Source organism: Erpetoichthys calabaricus, chromosome 12 (assembly GCF_900747795.2).
Source record: "Erpetoichthys calabaricus chromosome 12, fErpCal1.3, whole genome shotgun sequence".
Lineage (NCBI taxonomy): Eukaryota > Metazoa > Chordata > Cladistia > Polypteriformes > Polypteridae > Erpetoichthys > Erpetoichthys calabaricus.
The window spans coordinates 47,554,817-47,575,322 of record NC_041405.2 but is presented as its reverse complement, the minus strand read 5'-3'; the positions used below and the strand labels follow the sequence as shown (position 1 = coordinate 47,575,322).

The following is a 20,506-nucleotide window of genomic DNA, read 5'->3' as shown; positions in this document are numbered from 1 at the left end:
GAATCTTTTATTTACTGTTACGTTCCTTTCATGTGGGTGGTTCCTTAAAAGGCGGGGCCACCTGCCCATCATCACAAGGGGCTGCCCTCACCCCTTAAAAGGAAAACCCATAGTTCCTTACGGTTCATTGAATTCACCTGGTGGTTCCACTGAGTTATAATGATTTATTGTGCTTTTCTGTATTATGCTGGATTTTGAACCTTTGCTGTCTTTTTTGAACTTCGTTTTGGATTTTTGTTATTAGGTCTTGATTGCCTCTAGAACGCCTTTGGCTTTTTTGGTCAAATCCTTTGCCTTTGTGCTCCTCTGAACTTATTTGTGCCACTGGGCTTTTTATGTAAAAATATGTTTATTTATAAATATTTTACATTTGCACTTTATGTGACTAGCTGGGGTTTCACAGTTTTGCCTTCTCTAGTGGTCATTTTGAGGTATTTGTGGAACTCGTTGCATTTAGGAACTCTCTAGTTTACAACAGTGATGGCCATGATAGTCCGGTAGACCTTCCGTTATGTGACCTGCCCACTGACACACTCCAGCTGGCCACCAGGAGGGGTTCATCCTGTCATTTCTACCTTGGCTGCTCTTACTGCAGAGTCTCCCACCTGGTGTGTGTTTTGTTTTTTTCCTTTTTAATCTCTAAACAGATGCTTAAGTCGTGCTTTTATTTGCTTAATAGAGTCATCTTTCATAATGTCAGTTCCAAAGACTGAGAAAAGTTATCGGTCCCTGCCTACATTCTCATTCAAAGCACGGTAACAACTGAATGCGCTCTCAGAAAGAAGAAAGGATCTGCTGGACTTCCCAAAAAGAAAAAAATAAAACTTCAAAAAAGGAAAAAAAAACATTCATTATCCCTTATCAGTTTGGGAAGTGGGACGCTGCCAGCTTAAAACACAATTGCTTTCTCCGCCATAGTCTTGGAGGCATTTTTTTGCTGTTCACTTTGCCGCAGATTTATTGCTTTTGAATTCAGGCGGCTAAGAGGCGACATGTGAAATTGTAGCTGGTTAGGAAGCACCTTTTCACATTCACTCATCCTGCCTTTGACCTGAATTCGTGAGGTGTCATCCTTGTTGCTATGATTTATAATCCTGGCTAAAGAAAAAGGGTTTAACAATACAGAAGATTTAGGGAGTGAGCTCCTTGTAATAGTAAGGACTCCCTCTTGGGGGCCTTCAAGATGTTTTCTGTTCTCGTCTTTACACCTTCTTCACCAGATGGGGCCTTGCAGGTGCTAATGCAGTAGACACACCGAATATTTTAATTGTGCCAACTCTTGTCTTCGACTTATTCAATACATAATGGAAGGAGCACCCAACCAAACGAGTGCTGGGACTATAAAACTAAGAACACTGCACGACAGTGTCAACATACAGTAAGAGTCAATCTGGGGCAAAAAAGAGTGGTACGAGAGAGAATGAGATGGAAATTTACAGTATATAAAGGCTTAAGAAATTTGACAAATGGCAGGAAATCATTCAGTCCATCAAGCCTGTTTGTTTAGCGAATAGCTAAGCTGTCCCAGTACCTCATCCAGATTATTCTTAAAGGTTGTCAAGGATTCTGCCTTAACTACATGGCTCGGTAGTTTGTTCCAGAGGTGGCACAACTGTTTGCGTAAAGAAATGTTTCCTGGCTTCAGTCCTAAATCCACTTAATTTCCACTGATGTCCTCTAGTACAGTATAAGGAATGGAGATCCAAATCTGAAGGGAATACAAATATGATTTCCTAGGCAATGAGTGCAAGGCAAAGAGATAATTATGTGTCGCTTTTGGGTGGAGTAATAATGAATTAGGTTACGAAATGAAGAAGGAAAAATGGGGGCTGCTAATTAGGGAAGGGAGTGTCCACATTTAACCAATCACAGATTGTAGCCAAAAAACCCACAACTTTGAGTAGACTAGATGGCCTCACTTTATTGTGTATGATGGGTCAGGGTCCAGCAACAATAGGACATTTATCATGAGTGAGAAATGCCAAACAGTCTAGAAGTTTCCCAAGGAATTAAGACTGGGACCACTTTGCTCCCGAAAGAAAGCACTATAAGCTTTGTTTGAATTTATAGTATAGTGACTCCATTGGATTTACTGCAGGACAGGGCATTGTTTATACAAGGATCCCATGTTTCCTTGGCTTAATTTCCAGCATTTCCCACTTGGGTTTTATAGTCTGTAATGGGTGTTCTCACTGGTTTTGCTGATTGCCTGTTTGGTAACACTATGGACATTGTGGTAATAAAACTGGGATTGCTTCCTTATCCTTGCTTCATTCTGAATGAAACTGGGAGGACAGTGGCTGTGCCTTTGTTTATTCCTGTTTCATTCTGACAGCCATTTATCCTGAAGACTGACTGGAAGCTTCTTCAAAATAGGACTGGTTCCTCAGGCATTGTGTAAGTAGGACAGGCCAAGTAAGTAATGTTCTACTGACTTCACTTCTAACAGCATGTCTTAGACCTTTACTGGATATTAAAGGAAAGATTTAGTAGTTACAGAAAGATAGACCAGAGCGGATAGAACTGAAAAATCTAAGAGACCCTAACATGGTCCTGAAATGAAACAGAACATCATCCGTGTGTAGAGCTTGAAAGAAGTTACTTCACCTACCGAAACCTATACAGCCAGTGTGACCTTCTTTTTTTTATTTTATTTATTGAATTTAAAAGCATATAACATTCCATACAATCAAGTCAAACTTAACAAAACTAAGTTATGATTGAATCTAATTTCTTAAAAAAAAGATTTGTTAATGTATATAGGGATGTTTTGAAACAGGAACAGAAGCTTAGGGAGGATATACATCTTCTCAATGTTAATTCTTCCTGCTAAAGTAAGATGGAGGGTAGATCATCTATGCACGTCTTGTTTAATTTTATCCACGCAAACAGCAAAATTTTGTTGAAAAAGAGCTTTATATTTACTTGTGATGTTGACCTCTAGGTATTTAAACTGATCTGCAATGAATAAAGGGAAGGTATCTAATCTAATGTAGTTTGCTATAGAATTCACTGGAAAGAGCATACTTTTGTTCAAATTAATTTTAAGTCCAGATATCTTTTCAAATTTTGCTAGTGCTGTTAAGGCTGTGGGCAGAGAACTTTGTGGGTCTGATATATAAAGTACCGTATCATCTGCATATAGTGATATTTTCTGTTTAAGTCCTTCTCTGAAAATCCCCTTTATCTCTGATGCATTTCGAAAGTAAACAGCCAATGGCTCAATGGCGATTGAAAATAACAGTGGTGAGAAGGGGCTTCCTTAGTAGTCTGAAATAATGTTGTTAATACAAACGGAAGCTTCTGGACTGGTATACAGTAGTTTGATCCATGCACATATGTTCGGGTCAAACCCAAATTTATGCAAAGTGGTTAACAGGTAATCCCTTTAAACCATATACTTTTTCTGCATCCAAAGATACTATGATCTCTGGAGTGTTAGATGATGAAGTCAAGCCAATTAATGAGAAAATTGTTGATCGGTTAAGACATGTAAAATTTTAACAGGTGACAAGAAAGGTAATGTAGTACATCTTCTGCAGATAAGATTTGACAGCTGTGGTGGATTGTCGGCTTCCTATTCTGGCCCTCACCCCAGGCCGCCAGGAGGAGCTCTCCCAACAGCATGGACGTGCCCCGAGTTCCAGCAGGGCCTCATGGACTATGTAGTTTTTATACACAGCCCTGCTGGATACCTTGGGGACCACTGGGAGTCGCTGTTGGGAAGCCCATGGACTCATATGTGCTCTATAACCTGGAAGTACGTCCTGGTCACGTGAGCAGGAGAGATGACGTACTTCCAGGTTGAAGAAAAGGACTTTTACCCTGACCCGGAAGGAATAAGGAACTGTGGACTGTTGGGCAGGAATACCTCCGGGTCAGGGTGTATAAAAGGACTCTGGGAAAGCCCAGCTCAGTGTCTGGGAGAGGAGGAGTGTTTATTTGTGCTTTATTAGAGAGAATTGTGTATATGAGTAGTGTGGAGTGGAGGGTGCTTGGTGCACTGTATAAGAAGAAAATAAAAGAGTCTTGTACTTTCACCTGGTGTTTGGAGTGGTACCTGAGGGTTCAAGAGGTGGATGCCCGCCTCAACTGCTACACAGCAAAGGAGATCTGATATGCCACTCGTATTAAAACGTTTAGAGTTTCCCGTTACAATAGCTTTTGCTATGACAATTAACAAATCACAGGGACAAACATTCGAAAAAGTCGGTTTATTTATTAGAGAGAAAGAAACGATATTCACTCACGGGCAGTTATACGTTGAATTGTCACGATGTAAGTCCAAACATAGAATCAAAATTCAATGCGATATTGACAAAAAGTTAATTAAAAAAATAGTTTTTACTGAAGTTTTACAGTAAAAGTGTAAGTTTAAAAAGTATTTGAATGTTAATTTCAAAGCTAAATAGAACGAAAACGGATAACTCAATGAATACCTCTAACACAACATGAAACATAATTTTCTTTCAATTTATTACATTTTACTATTTTTAACTATGGTCAGTTATTCGCTGTAATGTAAAAGAGTTAGTTCTATTATGCATATGTAACAATTCCCATGAAAATAACAATCTGATAAATTGTACATCTGTTTCCCCATACGCAAATGGCAGATCCACAAAGTGGCTAGCACATAGCACCCACCCGGGGGTTGGTGAGCAAAGCGAGCAGGGGGCAGGACCCCCTAGTTTTTTATAAAATTCAGCAGGGTAGCCATCAGGGCCTGCTTTTTTCCCACTCTGAAGTGAGTTTATAGAGTCTAGTAATTCTAATAACGTCAGAGGTTAATCCAGTTCCTCTGCACTTAGAGTATCTAGCTGTGGTATCCGTAAAGTATCAAAAAGCGCATTAAGTTGTGTCTTGTGTTCTTTAAACTGAGTAGAATATAAGGACTTACAGTATAGTAGTCTCTATATGTGTGCATTGTTTTTTCATGGCCAATGATTCTATCTCTGTCTGAGTTGTTGATTACTGATATTGCATTGTAAACTTCCTGCTTATCGATTTATTGCGCGAAGATCTTGTTAGCCTCCCAGTGTTCGTAGTAACGATGTTGTGCTTTTTCTTTTGGTGTCAAGATGTTGAGTTCTGATTACAAAACCTGTCTTTTCCTAAAAAGTGCCTCATTTGGAGACCTGGCATGATCTTGATCTATTCTGGTAATTTCACTGATTAATTCTAGAAAGCTGATTTAGTTCATCTGGACATAGTTTTTTTTTCCAGGGAGATACGTTACATCACTCATCCAAGTGACTTCCTCAGTCTCAGTTGACTGCAGGTTTCTCCAACCTTATAAACAGTACCTTTGCATAATGACTGAAACTAGCACCATTGACTAACAATGGGCCGTGTGATCAATGATATGCAAATTGTCCATTGATCAATGGCCATGAGTACCATTCACAGATAGTTGAGGAATAACTGCAATCACAGCATTGTAAGATGTACCCTTTGGCCCCCTCCTTGGTTCAGAGATGGTCGTTCCTTTCTGACATAAATGGCCTCCTTGACTCCTCACTCAAACCAGCGTTCCTCCCTGTCCAGGATGTGCACATCTTCATCACTGAAAGAGTGACCACTGCCCAGTAGATTTAAATAGACTGCGGAGTCCTGGCCTGACAGGGTAGCTCTTCTGTGTTGTTTGGTTTCCCCGATGTATAATTCACGGCAATCCTCTTGGCACTTAACTATAAACTATATTACTCTGTCTGTGCTGGGGCACCCGATCCTTGGGGTGGACCAATATTTGCCGTAGCATGTTTTGGGGTTTGAAAGCCACTGAGACCTGGTGTTTTGAAAAAAAATGCATCTCAGCTGTTCCGATACTCCTGACACATAAGGGATTACCAAAGGTTTTTGCTTAGTAAGCGGTTGTCCTTCCTCTCTCCTGGATTGCTTAGAGCATTCTTTATGTGTCTTCCCTGCTTTGACAAAAGTCCAGCTGGGATAACCACATTTACTCAGGGCCTTTTTGATATGATGTTCTTCTGCTTCCCTGGCCGCTGTATCTGTGGGTATGGTGTTTGCTCTGTGTTGTAGAGTCTTGATGACACCTATTTTGTGCTCTAGTGGATGGTGAGAGTCAAACCTTAAATACTGATCCGCATGCGTTGGTTTACAGTACACATCAACTTTCAAATGTCCCCCATTGCTGATGGAAATTTCACAATCTAAGAAAGCTAGACTGTCACATTTCATGTCCTCCCTGGTGAACTAGATGTGTTTGTCCACTGAGTTGATGTGTCAGTTAATCGTGGTACCTCGTGAGATTTGATTTTCACCCAGGTGTTGTCCACATACCTGAACCATTGACTCGGTGGTGTTCCAGAATAGGATAATAGCTCCCTCTTTTCCACTTCTTCCATATACAGATTGGCCACAATAGATGAAACTGGGGAACCCATGGCGCACCCATGTTTCTGCCTGTAGTACTGGCCGCTGTATATGAAATATGTGGATTGAAGACACAGTTCCAAGAGCAGACACACTTGGTCGGTGCTGAGAGTGGTCCTTTTACTGAGTGTGAGGTCATCCTGTAATCTCTTACGGACCACCTCCACTGCTTCCATAACTGGAACGCAAGTGAATAGAGATGTAACATCATACAAAACCATAGTTTCATCTACCTCCATTATGACATCTCTCACTTTCACCAAAAAATCCAAAGTGTTCTGAATATGGTGTTTTGAGCTGCCTACCAACGGGTTGAGGACAGCGGCCAGGAACTTTGAGATGTTATATGTAACTGAATTGATCAGTAAGACAATGGGTCTTAACGGTACATCCTGTTTATGTATCGTAGGTAAACCATACAGACTTGGTGTAGCTTCTCTTGTGTGAATTTCCCCTTGGGATTAATAAAGTATCTATCTATCTATCTATCTATCTATCTATCTATCTATCTATCTATCTATCTATCTATCTATCTATCTATCTATCTATCTATCTATCTATCTATCTATCTATCTATCTATCTATCTATCTATCTATCTATCTAACTGCTTGAGACAATCTATCACCTTTTTCCTGTAACCACTACCTGGATCTCGTTTTAGGGGTTCATAAGTGTTTTTGTCACTAAGCAGAGACAAAATTTTCTCATGATAGTCTGTCTGGTTTAGCAACACTGTGCACCTCCCCTTTTCTGCTGGAAGGCTGATTATGTTGTCGTCCTTACTGAGTGCCATGAGAGCCTTCCTCTCCTCAATACTGATATTGGGTGCAGGGGGCTTAGCATTGCTGAGACATGCCGAAACTTTTATCCGCAGTTGCTCCGCTTCCACATCTGCAATGTTGTTTCTGATTGCTGACTCTGTGGCTGTGATCAGTTCCACTAGTGGGATTTGTTTCAGTGTGACAACAAAGTTTAACCCTTTAGCAAGGACGTTTTTCTCTGCTTGGGTGAGTTGTCTGTCAGACAGATTCTTCACCCACTTGTCCACATCCTCGGTTCGTGTCTGGCATCCTTCTCTCTGTTGGCAGTAGAGGACACTCCCTATCGTATGCTGATGTTTCTGGCACACCACAAGTAGATCAAACTTCCTCTGCTGCCTGGTCTTAGACTTTTCGTGCTGTGCTAGACAAGCCTTCTCTGTGAATTCAACCACCTGTTGAAGCATTTTCTCATCTAAAAGTGATGAAAGCCTTTGTCGGATCTGCTCCTCTTTAGATTTCAAAACATCAATAGTAAAGTTAGTTTGTCTCACCCGTTTGTTCAGCAGCTGGCTCTGTGCCTTCTATAGGATTTCTGTAGCTCGGAGACCCTTCACTGACGATTTCATCCATAGACTTTTAGGTGTAATTCTGGTCTGTCTACATCTGAGGCTGAATCTCAGGTGGTTCCTGTAGTCTGCCATCTTACGTGCTGTTTGCTCATACAGTAATCCCTCCTCCATCGCGGGGGTTGCGTTCCAGAGCCACCCGCGAAATAAGAAAATCCGCGAAGTAGAAACCATATGTTTATATGGTTATTTTTATATTGTCATGCTTGGGTCACAGATTTGCGCAGAAACACAGGAGGTTGTAGAGAGACAGGAACGTTATTCAAACACTGCAAACAAACATTTGTCTCTTTTTCAAAAGTTTAAACTGTGCTCCATGACAAGACAGAGATGACAGTTCAGTCTCACAATTAAAAGAATGCAAACATATCTTCCTCTTCAAAGGAGCAAACAAATCAATAGGGCTGTTTGGCTTGTAAGTATGCGAAGCACCGCGGCACAAAGCTGTTGAAGGCAGCAGCTCACACCCCCTCCGTCAGGAGCAGAGAGAGAGAGAGAGAGCGAGAGAGAGAGAGAGAGAGAGAGAGAGAGAGAGAGAAAGAGAGATAAAAAAATCAATACGTGCCCTTTGAGCTTTTAAGTATGCGAAGCACCGTGCAGCATACTTAAAAGCTACACACAGAAGGTAGCAACGTGAAGATAATCTTTCAGCATTTTTAGACGAGCCTCTGTATTGTCTAGGTGTGCGAACAGCCCCCCTGCTCACACCCCCTATGTCAGGATCACAGATAGTCAGCGCAAGATAGAGAGAAAGAAAAATAAGTTGGATAGCTTCTCAGCCATCTGCCAATAGCGTCCCTTGTATGAAATCAACTGGGCAAACCAACTGAGGAAGCATGTACCAGAAATTAAAAGACCCATTGTCCTCAGAAACCCGCGAAGCAGCGAAAAATCCGCGATATATATTTAAATATGCTTACATATAAAATCCGCGATGGAGTGAAGCCGCGAAAGGCGAAGCGCGATATAGCGAGGGATTACTGTACTCACGTTCACACACACTGATTAACCCTGATGCCTTCTTGGTTTCCGGTTTATTTTTGTGGAAAAGGTATGAGATAATCTGTCCACTTAAAAAAGCCTTCAGAGTTTCCCAGAGTATTCCTGCAGAAACCTCAGAGGATGTATTTGTCTCTAAAAAAACAATTTTCTTAGATATAAATTCTGTACAGTTATCGTCAGCTAATGACAGTGGGTTAAGACGCCAGCTGCGAGATGAATATTTGGGGCGTAGTAATGTGAGCTCCGTGATCATCCACATTGGGTTCATAGATATTTATCAAAATCACATTACAATTAAATAAATTACCCATAACCATCACATATCGCCCTTCAGGATCTGATGCTACATCTGAAACCATAAATTAAATTGTTCTGTGAATCAAGATTCCCACACCTCTAATTTTCTTTCTATAGCTGGAGTGGAATATTTGGCCAGTCCAGTCTCTTTGCAACCAGAACTGATCCTTGCTTAATAAGTAGGTCTCCTGTAAAAACATTATTTTGGTGTTTAGACCTATTAGGTGAGAGAATACTTTCTTCCTCTTTTTTTCATGATTGAGACCTCTGACATTCCAGCTCACAAAATTTACTGTTGGGTCATAGATACATTGCTTATAAACTTTTGTTGTCATTCTGTACTCTTAAATTAAGGTTGTACATTGTTACATATGATAGCTTTAATCTTAATTTCCAATTTTGCATGGAGTTATGGCTATGAAGCCTATGGTTGTGTTGGCACTTACAATTGTGAGGATGAAAAGGATAGATCAGAAATAGCTTGCTCTCTTACTCTACTCCCCAAAATCCCCCACCCCCTATTTTGCCTCCCTAAGTGAGGCTAGACCACACCTCACAAAGTCCCAGTTCTCTGACATTCCTAGAGACAGAGCATGTCCAGAACAAAACAAGCCCCCAAGTAGCAGTGTAAAAGGAATAAAGTAGAGATATCTATTGCTAGTATAGTCCAAAAACTATAAGCCTAGAATATGATCTTTAAAAAGAAATAAACCCAGGGTATAATGTTAAACAGTACCCATGGAGATACATACAATGTATAATAGTATACTACTAATATAATAAACCAAGGGTGTGATGTTAAACAGTTCCGTTTGGAAAAAAAAACACAAAAAAAAACACATAGTGCATACATAGACACACACATATACTCATATAATATGCAAATATATATATATATATATATACATGTATATACACACCCATATACTGTATATACAATTATAATTGTAATTCAAATGTTAAAGTAGCAGGAAAGGAAATAAAATGTGCAAAAAAATGTATGCAATGTATAATTACTGCAAAAGTCTCACTACAAATAGACCAAAATGTAGGTAAAGTCTTCTTTGCCTTGCCAGGACACAATGTGATTCACAGTATTTCAAAAAGTTTTGGGATCAGTTTTTTAGCTCTTTTTCTGCTTCATCTAGAGAACTAAAAATATAAAATTTTCCTTGAATATCAACTCTCAGTTTAGGAGGATAGATGAAGCTGTATTTGATTTTGGCTTTGCATAAACGCTGTTTAATGCTTTAAAATGAGGCACGTTTAGCATCTGTTGAAGGTGAAAAATCAGGGAAAATGCGAATACGGTTATTTTTAAATATCTCTTGTTTCAGTCTGATAAGTGACATCAGATTAATTTTTGATTGCAATTTATTGAAGCGTACAATGAAGTTTCTAGATTTTGAGGCATTCAATCCACATATGCAGTAACCTGCTGATATCCCAGTGTCTGATTTAAGGTCCTCTACAATAATTTGAGAAAATAATTCAGTGATGAATTTCACTGTGTTTGGGCTTTCACATTTTTCAGGGAGACCTTCAATTCTGATATTATTTCTTATATATCCATCTTCCAGCATAGCTAGTCTGTCTCCAAGCACTTTGCATTCAGATTTAGTCATTTTTTCGACTATTTCATCATGTGTCGTGATTGTTTGCTTAATGTCTTCAAGCTGAGCATCATGTGCTATAAATTTATTTTCAGACTTTCTCGCATTTTCCTCTATTTTTTCTAGCATAACTTTAAAGGTTGCATCAAAGCGATTACTTAAACATTTCTCAGAGTCTTTAACATCCTGAAACAGCTTCTCATTTGTCATTTTTATGTCCTTTATATCTTTCCTAATATCCTTTGTATTCTTTGTGTTCTTCTTTATGTAACCTGGGTCAGGTTTCAAAAGGAATATATATAACTGCGAGTTTTGTGTAAATAAAGTTTATTGAAGTTGAGTATATATGTAGGTGTCCTCGGATTGGTTGGGGGGGAGACGCCATGTAAGATAGTTAAACAAGAGATGTAAGATAGTTCGGAAGAGTTGCGGTATGAAGAGGAGAAAATGGGAGTGGTGAGAGAGAAAGAAAAAGAAAAGAGAGCTTCAGGCAAAACGCCGAAGCGAGAAGAAAGAGAGAGTTTCAGGCAAAACGCCGAAGCGAGAAGAAAGAGAGAGCTTCAGGCAAAACGCCGAGGCCAGAAGAAAGAAAGTTTCAGGCAAAACGCTGAGACCAGAAGAAAGAGAGTTTTAGGCAGCACGCCGAAGCAAGATGGAGAAAGAACGAGAAGGAGTGACTGTTCAGGCAAAATGCCGAAGCAAGACTGACAGAACGAAAGAGAAAGTTGGAATTGAGGCAGCACGCCGAAGCAAGACGGACAGAAAGAGGAAAAGAGAGTCGCAGTTGAAGCAAAACACCGATGCAAGACAGAGAAAGAAAGAAGGACTAAATGTAGCAAGCGGATAAAACAAAAAGAAGAGTTGTTGGATAAAGAGAAAGACGGCAGGCAGGACACAAGTGCAGAAAGGGTGATCAGTGAGTAAAGAGAGTGGTTGAGAGAGAGGGAAAAGGAGGAATATATATAACCAAGGTCGGTGTGTTTTTTTTGTTTATTTGTTTTAAAGTGGCTTAAGTAAATTCTCAAGTGAAGGGGCCAGTTTTTGTGTTGTTTGTTTGGCCACTACGCACCCGAGCTACGTTTGGGGCCCCCAACGAAGTGAGAAATATTCATTGACTGTGGAAATATGTCCGGGTGAGCTCACCAATAGTGTCGGGACCAATATATATATCGGGTTATAAATAAGTTACTGTTTGTGTTTTATGTATAGTGTGTATATTGTAAATTATCAATTTAAAAAAAAACTGTTTCACTTTCAATTTAGTAAAGAGAGTTTTGTTTATATATTTGAGTAACTTATTTGATTATTGATTATAAGGTTGAAGGTGGGTGATTGTGTACCTTCCCACCATAGAGGTGGCGACACCATTATAAAAGAGCTCAGGACCTTGCATACCGAGAACGGAAGGGTGTTGCAAGGGGGTTACACATGGAGGCACCGCTGGGATATTTTATTTAAGATTTACGTTGGATACCTAAGGGTTCACTTTAAGTTTTCTTTCTTTCTATTTAGAGTATAGGTCCTGTGATATTATTGAGAAACTTGTATATTGTGTAATGTTCAAAATTTGAATTTTATGCTGGTCTGATTTTTGAGTGGTTTAATACATTGCTAGGTGAGACACAGGATTGTTTGTGTGTGTAAGCATGGAGGATGCAGAAGGGAGTAATCTCTTGTCGGTTGACTTGCGCAACTGGTGCAGAGGAGAAGGTATAGACCCTGCTCATGCTGTAATGTTAACTGGTATAAGAGAAGACACTGAGATAGCACATATTGAGGAAGCCTTGCATGGTATTAAAGTTTTAGGACGTGTCAGAGTAAGGGGCAAAATGTACAGCCCTACACAGAGGAGTTTAAAGGTGCTTTGCGAATGCCGATCTGAGGTGGATCCAGCAGCACTTCCCCCAGAAGTCCTACCTAATGGTGGGGAGGGGGGTGTTTGGAAACTGGTGACTACCAATAGAGTGAGTGGTAGCCCAGAAAGTTTCGCTGGAAAATTTGAAAAACTACTTAAAGATGAAGGGATGACTATGGACGATGTACAAGCTCTGTACATGCGTGATAAGTCTGGTCAAAGTAACCCAGAGTCTATTATTCGGGCTGTTGGGGAGCTGATAGGAAAGACAGTCAGGCCCTCAAATGAAAATAATGCCTATAGGCGTTTAAGGTTTTTTTCTGGTGTGAGTCCCACACCTGCAGGTGAAGAAGGCTTGGATGTTTGGGCTGATCAAGCAAGGCTTATGGTGGATGAATGTGACTGCTCCGATAAAGAAAAGCGGAGGAGGCTAATTGAGAGTCTGAAAGGGCCAGCTTTAGAAGTCATTCAAGCCGTAAGAGTGGCTAATCCTGATGCTCGGCCTGCAGAATATATTGAGGCTGTAGAAAATATATTTGGGACAACTGAGTCAGGGGAAGACTTATACATTGCATTTAGGATGCTACGTCAGCAAAGAGGGGAACTATTGTCTACGTTCCTTAGGAGGTTAGAGAAGTTACTTGCTAAAGTAGTGCGGAAAGGAGGTCTTTCGGCTGATCTAGCAGATAAAGCCCGGGTGGAACAGTTATTAAGAGGGGCTACTGAGTCTGAAATTATGCTGTTACATCTCAGGCTAAGGGAGAGAAAGCAAAACCCCCCATCTTTTTTGAAGCTGCTCACAGAAATTCGTGAGGAGGAAGAATGGGAAGAGCGTAGACAACAGTCCAGTTGGAGCACAAAACAACCCCGAGTTCGCTCAGCTCGTGTGTAGGAAGAGGTTAATCCTGGGTTATTTGACTTTAACAGATTAAAAGCGGAAATTTCCGATTTGAAAGTACAGTTAGCGAAGACTCCTAGATTGGCACAGTCCCATGCTGCAAGTGTCCCTACTGAGGCAAAAAAGACAAAAAACATGAAGTTTGAGAAAGATGCTGAACTGCAGGCATTACAGAAACAAGTGTTGGACCTGCAGAGGGAGCTAAAAGTGTTAACTGTACGACAATTTAGAGAGGGGAGCTGTTCCTAGTATGAGTGATTCACGGGAAGGGGCAGGAACTGTGACTGCCCATTATCCGTCTAACTTACGACCGTATGGGGGAGCCAACTGATGTGCCTTTGACTGTGATACACCAGGGAATAGTTTTACAGATTGGAGGTGAACCAGAGGTTCAGGAGGTTGAGAAATACAAAGGTTCATCTCACTATGTAAATTCATGTGCTACTTGTTGTGCTAGGTTTGTGCCTTACCCCCTTAGTGGAATTGGGGAAAGGAGTCTGATGAGGACATCTAGACTTTAGATGGGGGAGGGAGTAACCTGGGTCAGGTTTCAAAAGGAATATATATAACTGCGAGTTTTGTGTAAATAAAGTTTATTGAAGTTGAGTATATATGTAGGTGTCCTCGGATTGGTTGGGGGGGAGACGCCATGTAAGATAGTTAAACAAGAGATGTAAGATAGTTCGGAAGAGTTGCGGTATGAAGAGGAGAAAACGGGAGTGGTGAGAGAGAAAGAAAAAGAGAGAAGGAGAGCGAGAAGAAAGAGAGAGTTTCAGGCAAAACGCCGAAGCGAGAAGAAAGAGAGAGTTTCAGGCAAAACGCCGAGGCCAGAAGAAAGAAAGTTTCAGGCAAAACGCCGAAACCAGAAGAAAGAGAGTTTTAGGCAGCACGCCGAAGCAAGACAGAGAAAGAACGAGAAGGAGTGACTGTTCAGGCAAAATGCCGAAGCAAGACTGACAGAACGAAAGAGAAAGTTGGAATTGAGGCAGCACGCCGAAGCAAGACGGACAGAAAGAGGAAAAGAGAGTCGCAGTTGAAGCAAAACGCCGATGCAAGACAGAGAAAGAAAGAAGGACTAAATGTAGCAAGCGGATAAAACAAAAAGAAGAGTTGTTGGATAAAGAGAAAGACGGCAGGCAGGACACAAGTGCAGAAAGGGTGATCAGTGAGTAAAGAGAGTGGTTGAGAGAGAGGGAGAAGGAGGAATATATATAACCAAGGTCGGTGTGTTTTTTTTGTTTATTTGTTTTAAAGTGGCTTGAGTAAATTCTCAAGTGAAGGGGCCAGTTTTTGTGTTGTTTGTTTGGCCACTACGCACCCGAGCTACGTTTGGGGCCCCCAACGGATTGAGTAATATTCATTGACTGTGGAAATATGTCCGGGTGAGCTCACCAATAGTGTCGGGACCAATATATATATCGGGTTATAAATAAGTTACTGTTTGTGTTTTATGTATAGTGTGTATATTGTAAATTATCAATTTAAAAAAAACTGTTTCACTTTCAATTTAGTAAAGAGAGTTTTGTTTATATATTTGGGTAACTTATTTGATTATTGATTATAAGGTTGAAGGTGGGTGATTGTGTACCTTCCCACCATAGAGGTGGCGACACCATTATAAAAGAGCTCAGAACCTTGCATACCGAGAATGGAAGGGTGTTGCAAGGGGGTTACATTTATATTGTTTTTTATTTCATTTATGTCCTCCCTGAATGTGGTAGTTATTGTGGCGATTATCGTGGAGTTCATTATATTTGGCTCGGACCGTTCGTTTCGGTTTTCTCTGTGATTCGCGGGGTGGAGTATCAAACCCAGTCAGAGTTGATGCCGCCGGCCCACGATTGGTAGCTGACAGCACGGAAAGCAAGGCCTTTTTCAGTTCCAATGAACCTTCTGGAATCAACTCCTGGCCCAATTCACTTGCATTTTTTCTCCCACTTTTGCTCTCGGATGGAGGCGATACTACGGCATGAGGTCTCGGGAGATCCATTGATTCACCTATCTGTTCCTGGTCAGTCTCTGTCAGGCATTGAACTTGAGGCCTCTTTAGACTTAGATGAAACTTTAGCTGTCTTTTCCGTTTCTTTCTGAGTCTTTCTCCTGCCAGTCATGCTTACAGTATATATCCTTGTAAAGGTGACCTTCTGATATAAACATATATATACCTAAAAATGTTTGGCCTTTTTATTTAGTGTTTTGAAACATAGGTAGACCACTCAATTTATCAAGGTTGCTTGGTTAGTACCCAGTACTAAACTGTCAGAATGCACTGTGCAATTAAAGGATTTTGGTCTTTTTATCTTCATTAATTTGATATGAAACCTGATGCTGTGGACTAATTCTGCACATTTTCCCAGCCCTCATTCACAATATGTGCTCTACTGCAGTAAGAACTGTGGTCTAAATAAACCGACACCTTACTCTTTGTTTGCGTCTTCCTTTTGCCTGTTGCTGCCATAAAGGAACATCTCAGATTCATGAATTTTTGAAGTACGAATCCCATCTTAGTTCTCTCAGTGAAGTTTATCAAGTCACTTGACATGTCCCTTTATTTCTAATTATCCTTTATCCCTGTTCCTCTTTTTCTGTTCCGACACTTTATGAAGCTCGGTCTCTGTCTGTATCTTATACTTTTCTCTCTGATTTTCCCCTGTATATAGTTCCACTTCTATTACTGTTTTCTCTATTGTAATGTAATATATAAGTAACTACAGTAAGTGGGACTAATATGATCTGTTAGGCCACTGTATAAAGATATGTGTCCATCCATCCATCCATCCATCCATCCATTCTCTCCCGCTTATCCGAGGTCGGGTCGCGGGGGCAGCAGCTTGAGCAGAGATGCCCAGACTTCCCTCTCCCCGGCCACTTCTTCTAGCTCTTCTAGGGGAATCCCGAGGTGTTCCCAGGCCAGTCGAGAGACATAGTCCCTCCAACGTGTCCTGGGTCTTCCCCGGGGCCTCCTCCCGGTTAGATATGTGTGTGCTGGTTAACTCAGTAGTCTGTACTGTGAGGTAATCTAATACAACAAGAAGGCCTTGTTTTGCATTCTTTGTTGTCATGTGTACAATTAAATGTAAGATACTGTTATTTTATAAATGGTATGGCACCCAGTGTTAGGAACTTTCTCAAAATGACCACGTAAGTAAGACTTTTAGTTTTATTTTTTTAAGTTAAAGGATCAGAACATGAAAGCAGCAGATTTTAGCAAGCAAATTATTAATCAAGGGACTGTCAGGAGGTTAATAAAGAAAAAAGAGAGCATAGCCATCTGCCAAAATCTAAAACACATAATAAACATCAATAACACAAAGCAAAAGGTTCATCACTAACATTTTACTGGAAGTGTATTTTGGCTTCCTCTTCTGCTTTATCAAAGATGTTTAAAATGGTAAACAGATTCAAAGACAGGACTCCATAAGCTGTGTTCCACCATCTTCTATAGAAACAGGGAGATGACATTATGTGTCATGTGACTGGAAATAACTATAGCAACGATAAACAATATGGCATTGCTCATGACAAAACAGTGCAAAATAGCAGCAGGCATGGTGTTACAATAGTATTATCAAAATAAGATTTATAACAAATTAAACATAATACGTGGACGTAATAAACCATAAAGTTTTCCAGGATGTAACATATCACCTTTCTTTCTGATTTCACTCTGCTTCCTTTTGTCTCTCTGTCTACTTCTTTATTGTACAAATGAACCCTTTAGTGCATTAAGTAGGTTTGCGAGTGTTTGCTTGTACGTATGAAACTCCGTGTTTTCACTTTTGTGATTTTTCCCTCTGCTTCTCCACTTGATGAAGCTCTAAGATTTTGTCTCTTGTATATGAAGATTCACCTTCCTGCTTTTGCTTTTTCTGCTTTAGGTAGCTCCAACTCTCTTTCAATTTCTCTAGTATATGAGAGGCTCTGGCTTTCTGATTCACTGTTCTGATGTGACTAATGCAACAGAATTTTAGAATGGAATAAGGACAGGGAGTTGAGGCAGGAACAGTAGGCAGAGAACTAGCAGAGGTCAAAAGTCAAGAATCCTACACTAATCAGATGTTGCCTCCAAAATTCAATTCAAAATCTTAGTCAATAAATATGTCCTTTATTTATAATCCATTAAATCAGATTAACAGTCACTAGCACTTCAGGCATGTTTGAAAGGTTTATCCACAATCTTGGACAAAGAGGTAATCATGTCTAAACCTTTAATATAAGAATGGCAATGATGTCTCATGCTGCATGCACCACAGTCTCATGGGACCAACTGGGCATTGTAAGTAACAGCAAAGCGTTCACAGCAAAGTGTGCCATCACAAAGTGGTAGCAGGTGTGACCTCAAAATAAAGTAATAAATTATCTTAAATATGAATAATTAATTTAAATATCAAAACATGATAAATATAATAAATAAGAACAAAAAATAAATTATGCATGAAATAAAATAAATTCTGCTTAAACTCATGAAATTCAACACTGGATGATTTTTTGCTATCTACTTTTCTATTGTGTGAAGCTTCTTTCTTCGGTGGTTTTTCTGTGTATGAAGGTTCTCCTCTTTTTCTTGGATTCAGCACCTAATAAAAATGTCTCTTTCTGATTTCACTCTGCATAAAGCTCCATCTCTCTTCCTGTGTCACCCTCTACTCAGCTACTCTTGTTCCCTGCTTCTTCATTGTTTAAGGCTCCATGTGTCTTTTTCTTGATTGGATTAAAACTTGCCTCCCTCTTTCTGTGTCTCACCAGTGTATGTTGTTACACCTTTTTCACTTTGTTTCTCTTCTGTATAAAGGTTCACTCCTTTCTGTTGCTGAGTCTTCTCTGCATGAATCTTCTTCTCTTCTTTTTCACTACTTCTTCACCATGTAAGATTTCCACCTCTTCCGTTTCTTTGCTGTATGAAATTTATCTTTCTTCTTTTTCTCTTCTCTCAAGTGTAAGCTACTCCAGCTTTCTCACCAGAGTTGTATGAGACTCAATCCCTCTGTTTTTTTATTCTGCCTTGTATAAATATTGTTCTTTTCCTTTTTATTTTCTCGTATACATAGTATAAGGAAAGTATTGTAATCGTCCAAAGATTCAGTGTCGAGATTTTGATGAATCTTGACGTTTTAGCCCTCCCTGAGTCCGAAAACACCATTTTTGTAATTATGTCTGTGTGTCTCTGTGTTCTGTGTGTCTGTCTGTGTGTGTGTGTATGTAAACACGATAACTTTAGTGCGCCTTCACTTAGGTCAACCAAATTTTGCATACAAGTATTAGGTACACAATGTAGATTTCTATCACCTTTTGGGCTCTTTCCGTTAGCCGGAAGTGGTACTTTACCTTTTATTCATGCAGCTGCAGAGTCCGATTCATTCAACTTTACTTTTATAATAATTATTCAATATATCATTAATTTGATTTGGTTTGTTGTTGATGGTTCTTCGATGTACATAATATAAAAATACAGTATAATCATTGTCTTGCGGTTTACTCCTCGAATATCCATCCCCATATTTGAATATACGAGAAAGTCTAGGGGAGACCACTCATGATTTTTTCTTCTGTGTAAAGCTGCTTCTATTTTTCTTTGTTTTCTTACTTTATAAAGCTTGTCCTCTCTTATTTTTGTTATCCTTTATTTGAAGTGCTATTCTTGTTCCATGCTTCTTTACATTATAAAGCTCCTTCTTGACTTTATATAAACTTGCTCCCCGTTTTTGTCTGTCTCTCCATTGTCTGTGGTTGCACTTTTCTCACTTTCTTTCCTTTTTGTATTAAGCTCAGGTCTTGTCCATTTCTGCTTCTCCTCTGCATACATCTCCTGTTGTCCCTCGTTCTTCACTATATGAAATTCCACCTCCCAGTTTGTTTCATGACTGTATAAAATCTAGCTTTCTTCTCTTTCCATCTCTTCACAGCACGTAGCTCCACCTCTCTCAGTGTTTGAGGGGGGACCCAAAAAATTCTTAAAATCAGTCAATAGCATGGAAGCAGGGCATAATTATTGAATATGCTACAAGGTTTCGTATACCCACAACTCTGGTTAATCAGTCTACTGAGTGGTATCATATTGAATTAAATCATGCACAAGACCTGAGTAATTTTTTTTTCCTACAAGCTATACATGGCAGATTTTCAAAAGACAACGATGAACTTGTTTTTGATATTGATGGATTTCTATCATGAAGAGTTTGTTCCCCACAGACACAAAGTTAATTAGTGACATTATATTAAAGTGCTGAGGCGTCTATGGGACAGCATATGGTAAAAACAAAGAAGTGGTGCACAGAAAACTGGATTTTGCACCCTGACAACATACCTGCACACACCATGTTACTTCTCATCCTCTGTATCCGACTCCCTGTGAATTTTTTTATTCTTGCAATTCAAATTGAGACCAAAGGGAGAAAGACCTGCTACCATGGAAGAAATCCAGGAAAAAAACACAGCAGGCTCTAGACAATGTAGTAAAAGATGAACACAGGAACTTTTTCCAGGAATGGGAGAAGAGCTGGGACAAGTGTACTGCATCTCAAGGGGAGTATTTTGAGGGTGACTAAAAGAGAATTACTGTACATTTTAAAATTAAACAATACTGGGATTCTCTTTGTATTTTTCAGTTGTATGAAGCTTTGTCTCTTTTTCTGCTTGTACCCTCCTCATTTTTTTTCTGTGTCTTCACATATAAAGGCCACTCTTTTCTCTTTTTTTTTCCTGACTGTATGAAGCTCAACCTACCTCTCTATTTGTGATGCTTTTTTTGCATTAAACTCTTTTCTTCACAATTTAAATTTTCTTGGTCTCTTTGCTTCCCAGCTGTATGAGCTTATTTCCTTCTCTCTTTCTGATTCTCATCTCTTCTGTATAAATCTCCATTTTTTAGTGTGAAGGTCCATGTCTCTGATTCTCAGCAGCCTGAAGCTCCACCTTTATTCCTTTTTGATTCTCTACTTCTTATTTATGTTGTGGCAGGAGGCTGGGGGGCAGACCCAGCCGGGACACCTGGAAGGAACGGGAGATGGTCTATACGTCCCCTGGGCCACGAGGGGGAAACCGACCTTGATAATGAGAG

General features: G+C 39.9%; 1 protein-coding gene and 1 pseudogene across 1 annotated transcript; one reads left to right on the top strand and one right to left on the bottom strand.

The window, feature by feature from the left end:
* Nucleotides 1-5,430: 5,430 nt before the first annotated feature.
* On the bottom strand, nt 5,431-7,898 carry LOC127529952 (uncharacterized; annotated as a pseudogene).
* Nucleotides 7,899-12,342: 4,444 nt separating this feature from the next.
* On the top strand, nt 12,343-13,443 carry LOC114663072 (paraneoplastic antigen Ma1 homolog). Its single transcript, XM_028816840.2, has one exon. It carries the CDS (start codon nt 12,343-12,345, stop codon nt 13,441-13,443), a length of 1,101 nt encoding a protein of 366 aa, XP_028672673.2.
* Nucleotides 13,444-20,506: the final 7,063 nt, after the last annotated feature.

Bases quoted from the DNA above. Each gene is read 5' to 3' on its own strand.
- LOC114663072 (XM_028816840.2), top strand. From the start codon at position 12,343: ATGGAGGATGCAGAAGGGAGTAATCTCTTGTCGGTTGACTTGCGCAAC.